General features: G+C 40.4%; 2 protein-coding genes across 2 annotated transcripts in view; one reads left to right on the forward strand and one right to left on the reverse strand.

Annotated features, from left to right (window-relative positions):
* Window positions 1-2,807: 2,807 nt before the first annotated feature.
* Window positions 2,808-11,510, reverse strand: LOC139449944 (large ribosomal subunit protein uL22m-like). Its single transcript, XM_071231556.1, has 7 exons — window positions 11,432-11,510; window positions 10,191-10,230; window positions 9,756-9,936; window positions 7,340-7,405; window positions 5,797-5,874; window positions 4,318-4,387; window positions 2,808-3,932 (listed from the first exon to the last, which is right to left on the reverse strand). Exons 1-7 carry the CDS (start codon window positions 11,508-11,510, stop codon window positions 3,715-3,717), a joined length of 732 nt encoding a protein of 243 aa, XP_071087657.1. The 3' UTR covers window positions 2,808-3,714.
* Window positions 11,511-11,909: 399 nt separating this feature from the next.
* The window catches only part of LOC139449348 (gem-associated protein 5-like), a 193,904-nt gene continuing 184,141 nt past the window's right edge, over window positions 11,910-21,672 (forward strand). The window contains exons 1-5 of the mRNA XM_071230671.1: window positions 11,910-12,280; window positions 13,920-14,101; window positions 14,703-14,854; window positions 16,370-16,586; window positions 19,719-19,872. Of these exons, the coding sequence (XP_071086772.1) occupies window positions 11,975-12,280; window positions 13,920-14,101; window positions 14,703-14,854; window positions 16,370-16,586; window positions 19,719-19,872 (1,011 nt within the window). The 5' untranslated portion in view covers window positions 11,910-11,974. The remainder of the gene's footprint in view (window positions 12,281-13,919; window positions 14,102-14,702; window positions 14,855-16,369; window positions 16,587-19,718; window positions 19,873-21,672) is intronic.

Here is a 21,672-nt window from a genome sequence, read left to right on the forward strand (position 1 = left end):
AATACAATATTAAACGTTTGCTGGTAATAATCACTGTGAAACACTTGCATTATTTTTCTATTTGTGTGTTCATATTTGAGGATAATATTGTTTACTTATTGTATTGCCATGTTACCTTCATTCAAGTTATTGATGTCTCCCTCATCACTTCTCCTCCATACATCTTTGAATCCTTGACAGGAGTCTTCAGATGTCACTGTTTTTGTGTCATTGTACAGGTCTTCAGTGACATGTAGAGGCCAAATGTGTCTACTTTGTGCGTAACTCGGCTTCCTGGTGACCACAGACGAAATAGGACATTGTGCTGATCTTTTTGTAAATTATTTACTAATCTTAGTTGGGTTACCTCTTACCTATTATAATTGTTTTATATTTGTAAATATCTTGTATATAATTACATCCATTTGTATCAGGTTTCATGATTGTGATATGTTGTGACACTGGTCTGTGCAATAGTTTTTGTACAAACTCATTTTTAAATAAGTACTTTTTCCTGTGAAATACTTCTCTACTAACTTTTTCAAGTGTAAATGATATTCAAAGCAAGACTTTTGACTTGAATAAATTCAAATTTACAAAGGACATGATTCAGGCTTTTGACTTCAATAACTCTATTACAAGTGTTGTTCTTGTCTCACAGCTTCGGTAGTGGAGTTATAATACTACTGGCAAGAAGAAAAGGTTGAATGAGTTTAGATATGAAGAAATAAAATAAGAGCAATGGTACTTGCAAAGACAGAATTTGCCCCATCACCACCATATCATCAAAGCTTATGAAGATTTAAAATACCACCAGGTACTTCCAGTCAAAAAAATTGCTTCCATACATTGACCAGTAGACTACTTCAGTAGGATCCAGTAATTACAAAGTCTCAAGATTGTACAAGTAATGCTATGATGGGCGACTTAAAAGTACCGATCCTAACTATGAAGGACTGAGTTGATGAAGTTGGATCATTAATAATCAATCAACAATAATGCTAATTAATTTTCAACATAATCCCTTCTAAGGTTCACACCGCCTCCGTGGTCTAGTTGTAGAGCGTCCGCCCGGAGAAAGGAAAGTCCGGGGTACGATCCCCGACCACGTCATACCAAAAGACGTAAAAAGATGGTACTTGTTGTTACCCTGTCTGGCGCTTGGCATTAAGGGGTTAAAGCAAGGACTGGTCGGCTCGGAGTCAGTATACTGTGTCTGAGTGGGGTATTCGTGTTAAACTGCGGCATGGTATCTCGGTGAGCTAGCACTATAAATCGGCATCAGTCCGGACTAGTACAAGCAGCCACACAAACACACACACGTACATGCACATTGCTATATAAGTGCAATAATCTTGGACGCGACGTTAAACCTCATTTCACCTCACCTCTAAGGTTCACACACTTCTGCCAATGATGCTGAAGTGCCTGGAAGCCTCCTGGTGCTGTAAAAAGTCCTCTACAGCAGAAATAATGTCATCATCATTTGTGAAATACCTGCCAGTTCTTACTTCAAGTAGTGAAAATCTGGCCAAATCTGGTGAATATGGAGAATGTTCAATGAGTTCAAAGCCACAGTCTGTCATTGCAGCCATGGCAACAAGACTTGTCCACAGCTGCATTGTCCTGGTGGAACAACACATCTCTAGTTAGTTTTCCATGATGATTAGCCTTGATATTCATGCAGTTGCCCAGGCAGACAAGCATAATATTAGCCATTAATGATCTGACCACTTTGGAGGTAGTCTACAAGAAGAATTCATTATGGAATCACAGGAAACCATTTGATGGTACAGTCTTTTACGCCTTCTTCGGAGGACGAGACGTTAAATGCTTCCACTGCTTTTATTGTTGTTACATCTCTGGCTGATAATGGCAAACCCCACGACTCATCTATGATAACAAATCACTCCACAAATTCACCTGGGTCTGTTTCAAAATGACGTATATTCTCACAAGAGATGATAAACCTGGGGCATTTCTGACCAGGAGTCACAAGCCGTGGCCCACAGTGTGCTGAAACCTTTGTCATGCCGGTTCATTCCTCAAAAATATTTTCAACTCTGCATGAGATATGCCTGTTGTATTGACCATGTGACATGTGGCAAGGCAGTCATGCATAATCATGTAATGAACAACATTTTCCTTTGTGGTGGGAATTGATGGTCTTCCTGACATTGGATCATTTTCGAGGCTCTCAAAGGAAAGAGCATCCTCCCTTTAAGTTGGCACCATATCCACATGGATGGCAGTTGGAGTTGACACCTTTCAGCACAGTAGCAAATGTATAATGCCTACCAGTAGTCACTTTGGCTCTTGCAGAAATATGATGTCTCCACAAGTACTTGGTTCAAATGCAGGCTTTAAGATTCATAGAAAGTATTGTACTGTCATGGGTTCCTTTTGTAGTTTAGGCTCAGAACATTTCAGCCACACCTCGTAACTTCAAAATTAATGACATAACCATATTTCATAACCTCAAAGATGACCTTGACCTGTGACAGACATGGCGCCAAAATTTCAGATACATGCAACTATAAGGTTTCATGGCTGTTGAGGTCACCAAGCCTCAGAAACTCACAAGATAAAAGTTGTGTTACAAAACCATGAAAGATGACTTCAAGTCACTTGGACGTTCGATATATTTTGTGCCGTAAAGCTAAGAAAGCTGCTTCCTGATTGGCTAAAGTTGACTTCTGGTTAGTCATTTCATTGGTCAGTCAGAGTTCACGAAAGGTCATTCTGACGATGTCATCAGATTTTTGTTTAGCAGCAGCAAGAACTAAGATCTAATTGAATGATGATATTGTATACAGTTTATTCTTCTGTACAAACATTCTCACACACACACAACTAATTCAACAACTTGAATACAAGTATTTTCTACAACTGAGTAGATCCCTTCACATGATACACTGTAGTTTATCACAAGATGTGACACAGATGTGCACTTCTCGACATTTTCCCTTTTTCATCTTAGCTCTAGGAACAGCTGCCTGTATCACAAAAAGCCCATGGTGAGTGGCCAGTCCTTGTTACAGTCCGCCAGAGAAGCCACACCAGTCGACTTATGTTCCTGTGAGGGGTAGCTGGTTTACCACTGCATTAAACACTACATCAGCTATATGATCATATCAACTTTATGTTGGAAGAAAGCGATGCAACACATTGAGTGAGTAAGTGAGTATGGTTTTACGCCGCTTTTAGCAATATTCCAGCAATATCACGGCAGGGGACACCAGTAATGGGCTTCATGCAACACATTGAAGGCATTTACCACTTCTGACTCCATGAACATGAATAGAGTGCTGACAAACATTGGATCATAATTTGGTGAATCTGGGATTTGAACCAATGACTAGGTGATCCTGGAAGATAAAAGGCACCACTTACACCACTTGGCCACCAATGACTCAAGTTCGAATTAACATTGGTTTCAAATGCTGATCACTTTCATGAAATTCACGAAGGGCCAATTAAAAGTATACTCAATGAGAAAATGCAAATGTAAGCAAGCTGTGGCAAGTCCTTGTCCCATGTTGTACCATGAAAGTATATGATACAACTATGCTGGGCATCTTTTTCAAGATCTGTATTTTTCTCTCTGCCCTCAGATGAAATCTAAGTCTTGTTAGAAAGGCTGAAATAGTGTCACTGATCCTTCACAAGTCTCTCCCTACCCTCCTGTACCTGCCTATACTGAGGGGGAATTGTGTTGAAACGGATGTGGAAGTCTCACAAGGAGTGTATGATTCTTCTGGCCCTCTGGTCCCTGATAAACTCCTCCATCTTGTCGTGTCCCGTTGGGGGAGGGGGGTAGTAGTGTTTGGGTGGGGGGCCCTCCTGTAGTCTGATGAAGACATTGCAGTAGCGGTAGTGGATCATCCCGTACCTGGGGCCACGGTGCTTCCTGAGACCCCTCACAGTCTTGCCTTGACCAACAAACGATGAGGCTGGAAACATGAACAACTTCAATTTAAACACACCAACGAGGATGACAAAAATATATATCTTAATAGTGAATGCAGGTCTACGCTGCAGTTTGCAATACTGAAGCAACATCACAGGGCCCATTAGAGTCTTAGTTATATCACAGCATCTAAAAATGAAGGTCTTAGACACTTACACCTTTGGTGAAATCCACAGGCAGAGGTAGCTGTTGACAGGCTAAGGATCATCAGAAAAGGGCTTGTTAGGAACCAACCATTTAAGATTTAATAATTTTATGGTGCTAGGACTTTTGTTGGAGACAGAACAATTATTTTCCCCTAACCTGCTGCTACATGATGTAAATGTGTAATACAATCTACAAATGTTGACAGAGTAGACGCTTCTTACCAATCCACAGATTTGACTTGTATTCTACATTGTGGTCGCGGACTGCCATCTCCTGTGCCTCCTCCAACACCTGTCAACACACACACATCAGTATCCATGCACTAATATCCTCACTAGCAGTTTTCTTAATTGGTGACTGCCTCCGTGATCTAGTGGTAAAGCTTACGCCCGGATAGCAGAAGGTTGGGTCAGGGTTAATCTCTGGCTGCGTCGTACCAAAAGACGTTCAACATGTTCAAAGATGGTACTTGTTGTTACCCTGTCTGGCACTCAGAATTAAAGGGCTAAAACAAGGACTGGTTGGCTCAGAGTCAATGTACGTGTCTGAGTGGGGTATTCATGTTAAACTGTGGCCTGGTATCTCAGTAGGCTGACACTATAAAATCGGCTTTAGTCTAGACTAGTATGTACACACTAGGGCTGCAACTGTTTACCAATACTTTGATTCGGTTCGATGCTCGATTATTTCCATTCGATTCAATTTTTTTTTATTCGATTCATTAGTCTAATAATATACAATAGTCTTCGCATTGACATCGAGTCCATACTTTCTTTCCAAATGGTTTGAGAGATAAGTCTTGTTTCCAGCCTTGTACGTAATGTCCATGTAACAACCTTGACTGTTACCTAAACCCGAAATGAGCCCAAACTTTAGATTTTAGATGACTTGGGGCTGGTGACAGCACGTCATCTGCCATGCTTTCAAAGGGAGGTCACTCTAATCTATTTCGTTTTCAAGTGACAGTCGTCAAAAGTTTCAAACAAAATTTTTTGGGACATTTTCACTTCGTCGATATGAACACAAATCTTTTAATTTTTTATGTCAACGAGGTAGGTTATTTTTGTTAATTTTAAATTTATTACAAAAATTGGAAAGAACCGAATCGAAATCTAGACATTGTAGATCGAAGATCGAATCGACAAGTACCGGTTCTCGGTGCACCGAACAGAACCGTTGCAGCACTAGTACACACATGCACTCACACCTGCCGCCCATTCATACAGGACATGTTAGCAAAACCCGAAGCAGATGATGCAAATGAACAAAGTTACTTCCCTTTACCCAATGCATTTGGATAAACATCAGTTCATTTCAACTCAACGATACTTATTCGAGATATAGAAGTTACCTATGATGTGTTCCGATTAATTTCTCAGGGGGCTACATGGAAAGTAATTGCCCACTCCTTAACCAATCAGAATGTAAGGTGAGATAAGATACATCAGTTATCCATTCTGCAAGGCCAAGGCAAGTTGCCCTGATTCTTAAGTATTTTTTAATGTGTCCGGATGCTGTCCCTATTGCGGATATTTAACGTAAGTTAATTTCTGTCAGTTTCATCATTCTGGAAAGGATAAAGTGACCTTAGATTGAAGTTTATATCAAATACAGAAGTGGAGATTATTTAGAAAAGCACCTGCATAGGAGGTAATGGAATTTGTCTTGGAAAAAAAACATAAAGTCAAGATCACACAAACCTCTTTCACTACTGCAGCCCCCTTCCTCTTGTAAAATGACAGCTGTTTCAATGCTTCATCTATTGACATTCCCCGTATCTGAAACATGCAGCACACAAACACCTGAAATAGGGTGTAAGCAAACATAGGGGTCAACAACACTACAAACGTTCTCATTTTCACAACCCAAACTGCATATGCAAATACAAATCATGGGCAGATACAGCTTTTTTGAAAAGGGGGGGGGGGGTGCACAATTAAGATCTATTTATTGTCTTTGGTGGTAATTTATACAGAAATAAACATTTTTTTCGAAAAAAAAAGGGGGGTGGGGGGTGGTGCGCACCCCCCTCTGTATCTGCCCATGCAAATACTATGTACAACTTGGTAGTGAATTTTGTCTATATTATAGTCATATCATATTAGCCGATAAACAATCAGAATAGGATCAGACAAGCCTGTTGCTGGGCTTGACGTTGCAGTAAGACATGGATGAAGCAGATGAAGACAAGGATGAACAAGAATATGATAATGATGATAATGTGGTTGTTGTTTTACATGCAGGCAGGCAGCAATATTCCAGCTATATCATGGCGACCTGTAAATACTGAAATCTGGGCCACACATACCAGTGACTGACTGATCAAGGATTCACGCCATTGTGGCACCTGACACACAATCAGCCATATTTGACCACCCTGTTGTTTTCAGTCAGCCCTTACAAGCATGAGTTACTGGAACCTATTCATCCTTGTAGTTACTCTGGGGTCTACAGCATTGGTGTACAAATGACACACAAAAAGTATGTCACACATTAGTGAGTGACTGTGTATGGTTTTAAGCCACGTTTAGCAATATTCCAGCAATATCCCGGCAGGGATGTCACACGTTAGTGAGTGACCGAGTATGGTTTTAAGCCACGTTTAGCAACATTCCAGAAATATCCTGGCAGGGATGTCACACGTTAGTGAGTGACTGAGTATGGTTTTAAGCCATGTTTAGCAATATTCCAGCAATATCCCGGCAGGGATGTCACACATTAGTGAGTGACTGAGTATGGTTTTATGCCACGTTTAGCAACATTCCAGCAATATCCTGGCAGGGATGTCACACGTTAGTGAGTGACTGAGTATGGTTTTAAGCCATGTTTAGCAATATTCCAGCAATATCCCGGCAGGGATGTCACACATTAGTGAGTGACTGAGTATGGTTTTATGCCACGTTTAGCAATATTCCAGCAATATCCCGGCAGGGATGTCACACGTTAGTGAGTGACTGAGTATGGTTTTAAGCCATGTTTAGCAATATTCCAGCAATATCCTGGCAGGGATGTCACACATTAGTGAGTGACTGAGTATGGTTTTAAGCCTCGTTTAGCAGCATTCCAGCAAAATCCCGGCAGGGATGCAGTATTCGCGTTAACGCAGAAACATGCGTTTTTCACGCATTAACATCATATAAACACGCAAAAAATATTTTGCATGCAAATAACTTATGAAAGTGGAACTCTGTGTGCAGTAAATGCACAGGTTGTGTTTTGGCTCCATGTACAAGACACTCTTACCATGACAGCAATGTACCACATCTTGAGGGGACTGTACTTGATTTGAAATCTTGCATGGCATATTTCCTGAAAACATAGAAATATACGAGTCACTTGATAATCTGGAATTCAAACATTTACATAAGGACATTATTAACGGTTAGGACAACATAGAAATGCTGAGGATTCAACAAACAGCATCATAAAGTTACAGAAAACAACAGACACGAGTTCATGGTAGAATGCATCTTCCCGAGGCAAGAGAGTTAACTGACTATAAAAGTCCAGTTTCCACCCTTGCCGACATAGGTGGTTATTATGGAGTTACATTTTGGCTGGACTAACGAGTCTATGCATAGTCCAATCAAAATCGCACCGAAATCGAAGTCCGGTTCGTAAACTGACGTGCAGATTTTGGTCCATTGCAGGATTTGCAAAGCATGTGCACCGCCAACTCATTGTCAGCAGATATTTTCCAAATCTTTTCATGTTTTTAATGAAGGTGCTCATGTGATTTGATGCATTTCTCGATGTAAGACCCATTTTATCACAATATAGATCTTGATTATCGATCAGATCGTCCTGACTCAGCGCCACCATTTTGTTTGAAACAAACGCAAGTGATACGAGAGGTTGAACCTGACTGGTCCATGGGAGAGGCTAAGAAGGGACATAACTGGTAATAGCCACTGGTGGTGCTACGATCGAGCCCAGGAATTCCAGCCTAGTTCGGCAAGGGTGGAAACTGGACTTTAACAGTCAGTTAACTCCCTTGCTTTGGGAAGATGGGTAGAATGTGACTTCCGTTGACATGAAACACATAGAACAATCAGTAACATGCAACAGAGAACTTTACAATGACAACAGCGGTCAAATGCACTGTATTTGTACGATCAATAAGTTTACATTTTGTGTGCAATAGCGCGCCAATGTCATAATCATAAAATTTGTTAATGACAGTAATTAGCTTAAAAATGGTGTTTTGGGGTCAACATATGATTGTGAACTCACATGGCATACTTATCGACACCACTTTACAAGGTGCCCTTGATTTGCGTACTGTCGTATCAACAATGCACTAATACAATCATGACATATGATTGTAATTTATTGATTTAACAAGAACTAACAAACATCCAGACCCCAATAACATTCATATTGATATTCCACGCGAGCAATTAATAAATACTGGAACACTAGCCATTATAACAATTCTAAACCACATGAGTATTGTTGAGATCCTGCTAAAATAACTTATTTCTTCAGTGATGCACAAACTTGACCATTATGATGTTGACCAAGGTGTTTGATATATAAGGGTTCCTACGTTCCCTTACTATAGCAGAGGCTCTAAGGGACATCAATGACTTTCAACAAATAAGCTTTGAATAGGAGTGAGATGGAGTTTGCTTGCTAAATGACACTTTGGATAATAATTCAATATCATGGAATACGAGTTAAATCTCAAACTGACAGAAGTAGCACCCATTTACATGTTGTTTAGTGTTCAGTTAGACCCCCAAGCTTGGGTATGTTGTTTACAAGTCAAAAATAATAATCAGAGTGACCCAGCACAGTAATATATTGAACTACTGTGACTTTAAAGACAAATGAGCCATTCATGCCCCTCTTTAAATGAGTACTGAACCAGTGAAAGATTCCAATATAGTTCTGAGAATTGGTTGATCTGACAAAATCCAAGTCAGCAGTGAGAGTGAACTAGTGGAAGACAAATCTGCAATACTTCTTTTCTGAGGGTCTTCAAAGTAAGCCATTGTGGGATACCCATAATCATCTGCTATATGCAACGTATCTTATTAAATATGTAGATCCAGAGATATTTAGTCAGTAAACAACTACCGTATTCGACGTAATAAGCGCCCACAGCGATAATTGCTAATATATTGGCTAGTGAACAATCCCAATTAGCACCCCTTCCGATTGATCAATGTACACAAGACGTATTTATGCACCTTTAATTATGGGCAATTAAATTCTGGAAAAATACATCAGTTGGATATAAACACAATCTCATTAAAATCAGATCTTAGTTCTCGTTCCCGCTAAACAAAGATCTAAAGGACATCCCATTGTTCGGAGTTAAAGTTTTCGAGGCTGCATGATCAGAAATCACATTCCGACTGTCACTTTCATCATCTGGTAAACGATGCTCTGATTGGTTGGATGAAAGGTCGTTCTGGCATGACCCGTAATGGGATGTCCTCAGATCTTTGTTTAGCGGTAGCGGGAACTGAGGTCTGATTTTAATGAGATTGGATATAAACATTTCAGGCTGTCAGCATGAATCACAAAATCACAAAATTTATCTTTCAACTCTGATTTTTTCACCAAAATAGTATTTTAATAAGAGACCCCTATTTCTAATTTTGAGAGAGCCCTGGGCGCTTATTACGTCGAATACGGTTTTACGACTTACTGCCGGCCTGATGTTTTGGCCTTCCTTCTGTGGTGGGTATACAATACGGTTATACTTTTCCCACTTCCATGACTTCCTCCTAAAACCCAAACTCTTGTCAAAGTCTGTGTTTTTGTAAGCTGTACTGATGGCATTGCAGGTGTATATAGAAGAGGCTTGATACAAGGTGGGAATAAATTGCCTGAAAATATCACAAAAAGAAATAAACATGACAGTCACAGCATTTTTCAAAAATGTCAACCAATTGTCATTTGGACAACACTTCACTAGTCTTGTAAAACAACTTTGAACATGTTGAAGTACAATGCATAGCAATAACAAGTCAGAGTTACCCAACAGAGTAAGACATCTCTATTTAATGAGTGTAGTAAATAGCATCAAAGTGTTTAAACATATAAAGATTAGCATAAGACCTCAAAGCCATATGATGCTCACCGAAACACTGTGTGGTTGCTGGCTCTTAAAAACCTTAAGCCTGAAAAATGAAAGATTAAATTATCATCACTTCAACAATTATCAATTGTTCAACTTGATCAAAGTAAATGATCATATTAATTCATTCAACATATACATGTAGCGTATTCTGTTACATTAATCACAAGTTTTGTGAGTCATTGTTTGGAACAAAACACACAGCTTGTGGTTTCAAACGTTAAATTTAACGTGGTTAAGTCAACAGACAACCTAACTCGACTTTGAAAACACAGTGTGTTTATCTCCATTCTACCATGACTAAATAAAACCTGAAATTCTGCTTTGGTGATAACAAATATATTGAATGAAACAGCATGGGTTGAGTCCAGTGTTTTGAGTGGGTTTGAGTGGGTTGAACGGAATCACTGACAACAGCCTTCAAACAAAATATGGTGATCTATATGCTGAAGCAGTCTGTTTACACTGTAATACTTTACACAAACCTATGTCAGGCACTGAAAGCATGTAGCACAGCAACTTTGTAAGCTAACAAGCCATCCCTAAAGAAAAGTAAGCAAGGCTTGCAAAGATTTTGTTTTACACTATTATGACATCATATCACTCATTGTGACGCAAAAGATATGACATCCAAGTTGTAAGAAAAGCGCCAAATAGAAGCTCGGTTGCACTCAAAACTTGAAATACATTCTCTTTACAGGTTTCTATCGTGTCTTCTGCAAGAAAACTATTGTCACATGACCTTTGAATACTGTAGTAGTAACTGCATTTTGTTGGCCATAATTGTAATTAATTAAATATTGTCACACGACCTTTGAATATTGTAGTAGTAACTCTGCATTTTGTTGTCCATAATTGTAATCAATTAATTATATCTATGCAATAGAGGTAGCTATACTATGCTAAAATATTAGCTTCCGCTGTCAAAATAGGCTGTTTCAATCAGAAGGGTTTTAATGTGATTTGATACCTCTGGTTGACCAATCAAAATCATTTTCCAAATTCATGGTAGAATGTGACTTTCACTGACATAAAATACATATATCGTAAATCAACAACATGCAACAGAGAACTAAGTCTTTACAATGACAACAGCGGTCAAATGCGCCGAAATCGAACGATCATTAAGTTAACATTTTGTGTGCAACAGCTCGCTAATGTCATAATCATAAAATTTGTTAATCAAGAAAGAATAACAGTAATTCACTTAAAAATGTTTCGTCAAAATATGTTCGTACACTCACATGGCATACTTATCGACGCCATTTTACAAGTTGCCCTTGATTTGCGTAGTGTCGTATCACCGATGAACAAAATGATCATGACATATGATTGTTATTTATTGATTTAACAAGAACTAACAAATATCCAGGCCCCAATTACAGAATCACATTGATAGTCCACGCTAACAATGGATAAATACGGCGACATTTGCTGTGGTAACGACCTAGCATAAATGAGATTGACGGATATTCCAAAACAACTAACTTATTTGAAACGAAATGGAAGATTATTATTTCGACAATATTAAAATGTTTTGTATACTGGGTAAATGTACGCATTCTAAATCTGGTAACATATATATACGAATCTATTGTGATTGTGGGGTTAGATCTTCAAAAAGCTGAGCCTTTTTAATAACATTAATACAAATCCGTTTTTCACTAGCCACTTTTGATAATCTCACGTACTCCTCACGTTGTACCGGGATCTTTGCTTCGATTCAAACATTTCACGGACTGTATAATTTTGAATGGAATCATAACACTTATCATTCACAAGACAGAATGGCCAGCCTGGTTCTTCCAGCTTCCCCAAACTGGTATTTGAGCCAAATTAGCGATTCAAATCGCGGAGGGTTCTACGTTTTCGGCGCTCGGCACGATGTTGCTGTCTTTGACACATCCAGTGTGCCCCGAACCCCTCCACGGTATATCAGTTCATTTTGTGGACATAAAGATCGAGTGTCATGTGTTAAGCTTGGTCAGATACAGAGCCAACTGAACATTTGTTGCAGCTCAGCTGATGATTTGAAAGTGAAACTTTGGGATGTCAATACTCAGGTTGAAATCCAGTCTCACCAGGAACACAAAGTAAGAATGGCATAACTTGTAAACTGTCTTGTTTCCCATAACCTTCTTTCTGATTATGTCTATTCATTCTTGCTGGTGATGCTGATTATAGAAGGAAAACATATCAAAGTCAATGTTTATATTTTAATGCAAGGGATAATATCGCTCGCAGTGGCTGGCATATAATATATATCGGTATAATTATTCTATTTCACTAAGTTGTGAACATGATGGAAGTCATTCCTCCGACAGCACACTGGTATAACTGAAGTACTGTTACAGTGGCATAACTCACTCACTCAGCTGGTTCTTTCTCTGCCATCAAGGGGCGGTCGGGTAGCCTGGTGGTTAAAGCGTTCGCTCGTCACGCCGAAGACCCGGGTTCGATTCCCGACATGGGTACAATGTGTGAAGCCCATTTCTGGTGTCCCCCGCCGTGATATTGCTGGAATATTGCTAAAAGCGGCATAAAATCAAACTCACTCACTCTGCCATCATTTCACCAAAACATCATTTCCTCATGCTAGCATATATCCATGGCAGGACAAAATCACACTTTAGGTTTGTTAATATTTGATAATTATGTTCAAACTTATATTTTGTGGATAAGAAATTAAACATGCATGGATTAAACTGATCCTTGATCCCAAGATGTATTTGAATTTCAACATACTGAAAATATTGGACTCAACAGATCATGCCAATGACCTCACTCATAATGTCTGCTATTACCAAGTTTAGTTGTCGTGGTGACCCGTGAAGATCCGGGGTAGAATAGGTCTTCAGCAAACCCATGCTTGTCGTAAGAGGCGACTAACGGGATCGGGTGGTCGGGCTCGCAGATTTGGTTGATGCATGATCATTGACCCTAATTGGGTGGATCGATGCTAATGATGTCAATCACTGGATTATCTGGTCCAGGCTTGATTATTTACAGACCGCCTTCATAGCTGGAATATTGCTGAGTGCGGCGTTAAACAACAAACCAAGTTGTCATGCTAGAATGTTGGGAATACTACTCTGTGTCTAGAACTTTTTCTCAATGGCAGTTCATTGTTTACCGATGGGACAAACTAAGACAATGATCAAATGAACTTTATCATACAAGTTCAAACAACACTCCCAAGGGTGCCAGAAACTACTTTGTGATCCTTACTCTTATGCACAATTAAAAATCTTTAGTTAAATGTCCTATTTTTGTAAAAGATCTACCACGGAAATAAAGCCAGCCATCTCTCTTGGGTTGCACGGGTGGCCTAGTCGTCTGAGGCGCCGCGATTCGCTGTGCAGAGTTGCGTCCCTTGGGCATGCCGGAAACCTATGATTGTGGGTTCAAATCCCGGTTCGCCCCGATTATGTTTCTAGTTTTGTCAGCGCCATAGCCATGCTCGTGGGTTTCACCGAAGTGGTAAACGTCTGACACCTGCATCATCTCGGGCTTTCCTCCCACATTAAGCTGACACGCTGTGATATAACTGGAATACTGTTAAAGGCGGCGTTAAACCAAACTCACTCACTCACTTGATGTTGGCTTGCTGATCTCCAGCCATTGAGTGTCCCATTGCAAGATTTGTGTGATGTGGATGAAAATTCTTGTGGTATCATTCATAAGATGCCATGCCCCACAATATTGCAAGTTTGATCAATATTTCATTTTCAGGACAAAATCACAGCATTATCTTGGTCACGCAGTCAAACTGACCTGATAGTCACTGGAGATGAACGTGGGACAGTGGTTGTATGGCGATACCGAACAGATGAACACCAGACATTCCGACATGAAAAGGACCTCATTTTCAGTCTGGCTTGCTGCCCACACAACCCATCCTTGTTGGCTGTAGGGTGTGTTGATCTTTTGATATGATTTTCTTGGTATAATGATAGTAGAAAATGTAGGTAAACCATAGTACTGCTAGCAGTTCTCAAGTAAATATCTCATCCTTGGGATGGTTCCAAGCATGGTAAGTTTCGGGATTTTTTGCCATAAGACCTCTTGTTCAGAGGTTTTTAATGTCGGAAGCAACAAGCATCTATAGTCAGTAGAGGACGTCAAGTGTACGCGAGACGGGTGTCCATTACAAGCACAAGGCACTACCCTATAGAGGTGCACTCATACGACAACATCCTTGGACAACAGATTCCTGCAATTATCACAAAAACATGTCTACAAGTGTTATTTATTAAACTAATAAAACAAAATTAAGTACAATTACTGATAGTTATACCAGTTATCAAATGACATGAAAGGAAATATGAAAAGAAAAGAGAAGCCGCCAAATTTTATAAAATCAGTTGATTTTAAAGTACGAAAAAAAGTTCATGCACTTTTATTCAAGCTTGTTTAACATGGTTATAATGCTTTGCTTATCTATATGGTTGTGAACATGTGGGCAAATTGGGTATAGCTCTGAGACAGCTCAAGTTTGAACATTTCTCCTAACAGGTATAAGTCGGGGAACATACTTCTGCTGGACATGTCATCCCGGGGGTACATCCTGCACCGTCTGCGTGGTCATGACGACGAGGTGCACAGTGTTGTCTGGTGCCCTGTGCCCGGGGAGAATGTACTGACTGAGGGAGCTTATTCAGAAGCAGGTTGGTAGCCCAGTGGGTTGAGTGTTCATGCATGATGTCAAAGCACCAGGTTCACGCCAACATCACAGCACATGAAGCAACCTTGTTGTTAAAGTGTTTGCTTGTCACACGAAGACAATGGTTTGGTTCTCCATTGGGCAGGTTGGTAAGCTCATGGTTTTAGCATTTGCTTGTGATGCTGAAAAGACCTTAAAAAATGACAGTTGGTAGCCTTGAAAATGCCTTGAATTGTAGTGTTCCATCTCTGACTGAACCTTGTCTTAGCCACAATGTTTGTGCCCTCCTGGGACATCACTGGATTATTGATGGCGTATTTCAGTTTAGTTTGATGACCGTTCAATATGGTTCATGTGCTGCGACCTTTTATTCAGGGATTTCCAGGAAAATTATTATGATTACTTAGATGGAATCAAAAACATTTTTTAAAATTAAAAAGCAGGGTACGTCCCCAGTTCTTCATGCTTTTCCCAAGAGACACCTAAAACAGATATGGGATGTGTGACCTTGCTTGGTTGTTGGTTGGTTGTTTCAGCCGCACTCAGCAATATTCCAGCTACATGACGGCAGTCTGTAAATGATCGAGAACCAGACAATCCAGTGATTGACTTCAGGAGCATCGGTCCACGCAATCGGGACCGATGACATGCATCAACCAAGTCAGCGAGCCTGACCACCCGATCCAGTTAGTTGCCTCTTAGGACAAGAATAGTCGTCTTTTACGGCAAGCATGGGTTGCTGAAAACCTATTCTACCCCGGATCTTCACGGGTCTGTGACCTTGCTGATAGTGTAGTAACTGTTTAACCATTCAGGTCGATAATGCTCCTGCTGTCTACCAGTGTTTGGTCTGATCAGTCTTGGAGTATTAACATGCTGCTACGATATGGCTGTAATCTTGGTGATACTGAGACACCATCTTCCCGAGGCAAGTGAGTTAACGGACCATGAAAGTCCAGTTTCCACCCTTGCCGTACTAGGCTGGTATTATGGAGTTAGATTTTGGCTGGACTAACGAGTCTATGCATAGTCCAATCAAAATCGTGCACCGAAATCGAAATCCGGTTCGTAGAGTGTCATGCAGATTTCGGTCAACTGCAGGATTTGCAAAGCATGTGCACCGCTAACTCGTTGTCAACAGATATTTTCTAAATCTTTTCATTTTTTTAATCAAGGTGCTCACGTGATTTGATGCACTTCGCATTGTAAGACTCGTTTTACCACAATACAGATCTTTATTATCGATCAGATCGTCTTGATTGTGCGCCACCATTTTGTTTGAAACAAATGCAAGTGATACGAGAGGTTGAATCTGATTGGTCAATAGGAGAGGCATAGAAAGGACATAACTCGTAATAGCCACTGGTGGCGCCACGATAGAGCCCAGGAATTCCAGCCTAGTTCGGCAAGGGTGGAAACTGGACTTTCAAAATCAGTTAACTCTCTTGCCTCGGGAAGATGCTGAGACACAGATCGTGCATACACTTGCGCTTCACATTTGTGTGTTTATATGCTCCAGGAGATGACACAGAAGGTTATCTGCTGGCATCTGGATCCCGGGACAGAACTATACGAATCTGGAAGTCAAGTCAGGGGAAGCAACTCCAGGTGAAGAAGCTGCCACTGAACACGGGTAACCGGCGTGACAATGCGGACAGTCAAGGGAGGAGCAAGGTGTGGACTTCCCTGTACTGGCCACTGGACCACCCCACACAGCTCGTGTCATCCTCTTTTGGGTAGGAGTCTTGGAATAGAATAGGTTTCCGCTTTATCTTGATGATGTATATATCTTGAGAGGTTAGTCTTTTAGCTAAGGGACGGTCGGGTAGCCTAGTGGTTAAAGAGTTCGCTCGTCACGCCGAAGACCCGGGTTCGATTCCCGACATGGGTACAATGTGTGAAGCCCATTTCTGGTGTCCCCTGCCGTGATATTGCTGGAATATTGCTAAAAGCAGCGTAAAACCATAATCACTCACTCACTCATTTTTAGCTTTAGGTTATAATTACATGTATTACAAATTGAATTCTCAGTTATTCTATAATTAAACCTTAATGAAACCTTGAAAAGCCTTAAATATGATCAAAATAACTTAAAAAGCCTTGAATTTGTACAAAGTGATATTTTCTCATTATGTTTTAACTTATCCTGCATTACTCCTTGTTCTTGACAAAAGGAGGAGCTGTGTGATGACATCACAATCTTTTGCGTGTGATTATAACACTATTATGTTATGTGAATTGTATCCTCCCTATGGTTTGGTCTTCATATATTATATGAATTTTACCATTGCATTGATATTTAACGCTTGATAGTGGCTTTTTGTCACAGTTAGTATCAAAGTACCACAATTATGAATACACTTTGTAGTCACTGTTTTTAGTGTCATGCGTTTTGTATTCTTTGTGTTGCTTGGTACTTATACATTGTTGTACCTATGCTTCCCTATGGTTATAAAAGTGATTTATTCACCTTTCCTGTGTAATCTTCTCCCTTAGCCTCGGTGTTCTGGGATTTAGATTATAACATACATACAGAATAATGGCGGGTACACATTAGGATCACACCTTCTGCTTCATTGCGGATTTATGTCCCGTGGTGTTCCGTGAGTCGGTAAGAAGTCTAGCTGGGATCCCCACCCTTTGTGTCTGCACTGCTCTGATGTATTATTATGTTCGACAGCTACAAATGTAGCTTTCGCATACCCCTCTCTCTCTCACAGCCTTCTCCAAGAACCTGACAAGCTAATATGATGCTGTCTTACTCCTTTGGGTCTACTATGTTTCCACAAGCCACTGCTTCTCCATATTCTACCAGTGTCTCAATCTCATAGAAATCAGATCTTAGTTCTCGCTGCCGCTAAACAAAGATCTGAGGACATCCCATAAGAGTCACGTCAGACCTTTCGCGAAATCTGACCGACCAATGGAATCATTGACAAGAAGTCGACATTAGCCAATCAGAAGGAAGCTTACTCGTGCTTTACGGCACTAATTGACGACTGCGCTTCGGAACATATTTTGACAAGTTCTTGCTTACAAATTTGAAACCTGAACAAAAGAACATTTTCAAATGGCTAATATATGGTCTAGATTGTATAGATTCAGTCATTAAGCCCGTAACTATCGTTCGAAATATCCCGTTTTGCCCAGCTTTGCATCTGAATGTGGTACTTTTGAGCCACTTTGAACCACTAAACTCAGCATCTTACAACAACCTCACCAAGACGATGGTTTTCCTCTTGGCTGTGACATCAGCAGCATGTGTGAGTGAACTACATCACCGTGTTAGATATGAGCGCAGAGCGCATGGAGCCGTCCATCTTGGGTTGTGCTCCGACTTCTTAGCCAGAATTCAACTCCCAGGACAGCTGGACAGATCCTTCACTGCAATGCTTCATTCGACGCGCCAAGAATCTTCGAGGATAACGTCGTCGATTACGTCAGTTCTAGACTTTAAACACCTCTTGATATCTATTACTGCAATGATACCAGGACATCACTTATACCTGACTTTCTCCTCCCCCACTGACAGGAATGGTCACTCGATGCTGGACATCGCTGTTGCTGCTTAGTTGGAGTCTATGTAGAGTTTATCGATGATCACATCTGAAGGTATGCCCTCCTCAAGGGCCGTCTGATGCAGATGCATTCAGGAGTAATGCAGGATAAGTTAAAAAATCTAGTAAGATCCTAGATATTTTTTATATTTGTATATTTATCCTGCATAACTTCGTCTAAAGTGGCCCAATTGTTGCAGAGCTGTCTCCCCATGATGTGTTCAGATGTTACGATCTAGCAGTAATGTGGTGATACGTGACGTCATCCCTTCCGTGGTCACGTTGAGGCTATGTAATGGGATTAGCCACACAACTAGTTGGAACAACTTCTTCTTAAGCAAGACCTCACACAGCTCTTCTTTCTTTTAAGAACAAGAAGTAGATGAATTAAGGAGGAATGCAGGATAGGTATATAAATAAAATAAAATATTTAGGATTTTACTAGTTTAATAATTTTAGTAAAATAATAACACTTAATTTACTACTAATATTTAGTATTCTGGTTTAAAAAAAATATTAACACATAAAATATTTAGGATTTTACTAGTTTAATAATTTTAGTAAAATAATAACACTTAATTTACTACTAATATTTAGTATTTTGGTTTAAAAAAAATATTGACTTACAAAGGCTGTTATTCCAACTTAAAAGGACTTGAAAATGACAGTGTTCCGTATCTGTATGAACCTTGTCCTCACTTCCTCACAAGCTCCATGGGGATTCTGGATGAAAGTTGGTTCTCTGCAACCACTTGATTGAGTTTTCAGGCTTGTTCAGGCTTGTTGACTTGGTTGATATCTCCCAATGTCAGGGATCATTGCTCTGTTATCAATAACTGGTATGTCTGGACCAGTCTTCATTATTTCCGGGGGGGCACGGGTGGCCCAGTCGTCTAAGGCGCCGTGATTCGCCGTGCAGAGTTGCGTCCCTTGGACACGCCAGAAACCTATGATTGTGGGTTCAAATCCTGGTTCGCCCCGATTATGTTTCTAGGTTTGTCAGCACCATACCCGTGCTCGTGGGTTTCACCGAAGTGGTAAACGTCTAAGACCTGCATCACTTCGGGCTTTCCTCCCACATTAAGCTGACACGCTGCGATATAACTGGAATACTGTTAAAAGCGGCACTAAACCTAACTCACTCACCCACTCACTTCATTATCTTCAGGCAGTTGTCTTAAAGAAGGAACATTGCAAAGTGCAGCTTTAAACAACAAACAATACATTTTGTTACAACCTTTTATATTTAAGTGACAATCCCCATACAGGGTAGATAATACTAGATATATAACAATGCATGACTTTCTCCAGTGGGGAGCTTGTGATGTGGGATCTGTCCCCGGTGGGACACAAAAGGGAGATCTTCCAGGCAGGAGACAGTCGCATCCACTCACGCATCGTGTTCAACATCTGTGCAGGGGGAGAGGAGATGAACACACTGTTCACTGTGGGCATGGACAGGATGGTGAGTGGCCGGGCTGTCTGTGAACCAGGGACACTGGACGCCCTTGCTTTACTCTACATGTGATATACTGTATTCGATGTAATAAGCACCCAGGGTATCTCAAAATTAGATATTGGGGGCTCCTATTAGAATATAATTTTGGTGAGAAAAAAGTTGAAAGATTGTAAATTTTGTGGTTTATGTGGACAGCCTGAAATGATACAAAAGAAAAGTCTGTGCGTATTATACACGATAGATATATTTTCCAGAATTTAATTGCCCATAGTTAAGGGTGCATATAACACAAGTGCGTATTATATACAAATAAATGAAGGGGTGCTAATTGGGATTGTTCCTTAGCCAATATATCAACAAATATCGCTGTAGGCGCTTATTAGAGCGGGTGCTTATTACGTCGAATATGGTACGTGATACAATTATGAGATAAGCATAAATGTTTATTGATGAATTGGTAGTTTCAGATTGATGTTAAAGGAGCTATGTATCCCGATGTAAGATACCTTGAAAAAAGAGATTATTTTTTATCTTGACACAAGACATTGCAAAACATACCTCTTCCTAACTCTCTGTCACCACCTGCCCTTGGGTACCACCAAGAGTTATCTGTCCCTGGTCCCTTTACTTCTCATCACACACAGTAATAGAGGTGACTTCTATATCCTTGGGTTTCGCAAATGTTGTCTGTATTGTCTGTATGACTGTTTCCACTTCAATACCCTTTTTTTTCATATTGTGTGGGAAATTTTCATTTGAAATCTTTAAGGACACATAGCGTATTAAAAATTGAAAAAGAAATTGTGCTTAAGATTATTTTTGTGTTTCCATTTGCTATTGTAGGTTTACCGGTGTCATGTGGTGCGTTTGGTTTCTAGGCTCTGTGGGGTGTTCGTACATGCCTATGTGTGTTATATATGTTGCAGAGCATGGCAGAAATGTCAATAATCTTGAATGCTGTGTTAAATCCCATTTCACCAACAATCTTAAGCCGGAAGCCGCACGGGTACTAGGACATAGAGCGTGGTAGTACATGCCTTATCTATACGTAATCTGGTGCTTACCAATAACGTAAGTTGCAGATCCCACCACCATATGTAGGATAAGCATTGCAGTGTGTTGTTTCAGGGTAAGAAATAATCTACATGAATTTCGATATTCATAGTATACTTATCTTGACACAACAAGACTCGCCCGCCTGTCCAACCATCCCTGTCTAATGTTCTAGCGAAGTGCGGATGAGGAGGGATCAGGGACAGATAACTCTGTTGGTAACCAAGGGCAAATTGCGCCCCAGAGGAAGAACATGCATGTTTGGGGTTCTGTGATATAGGATCGAAGTCCAGGATTGTTAAGACCGCCTCCGTGGTCTAGTGGTAGAGCGTCCGCCCGGAGAGCGGAAGGTCTGGGGTTCGATCCCAGGCCGCGTCATACCAAAAGACGTTAAAAGATGGTACTTGTTGTTAACCTGTCTGGCGCTCGGCATTAAGGGGCTAAAACAAGGACTTGTCGGCTCGGAGTCAGTATACTGTGTCTGAGTGGGGTATTCATGTTAAACTGCGGCATGGTATCTCAGTGAGCTAGCACTATAAATCGGCATCAGTCCGGACTAGTACAAGCAGCCACACAAACACATACACGTACATGCACGTCGCTATACAGGTTACACACAACCAAATGTTTTCCCATAGACTTCTATAGTAACGTTATGATTTTTTTTTAAATAACTAAGCATTCAACAGCTATTACCTGTACGTGTGTGCACAGTTTGGCCTTAGAGCAGCAATAAAAAAAATAAAAATGACT

This window comes from Haliotis cracherodii, unplaced genomic scaffold (genome assembly GCF_022045235.1).
Source record: "Haliotis cracherodii isolate W230 unplaced genomic scaffold, xgHalCrac1.p SCAF_8, whole genome shotgun sequence".
Lineage (NCBI taxonomy): Eukaryota > Metazoa > Mollusca > Gastropoda > Lepetellida > Haliotidae > Haliotis > Haliotis cracherodii.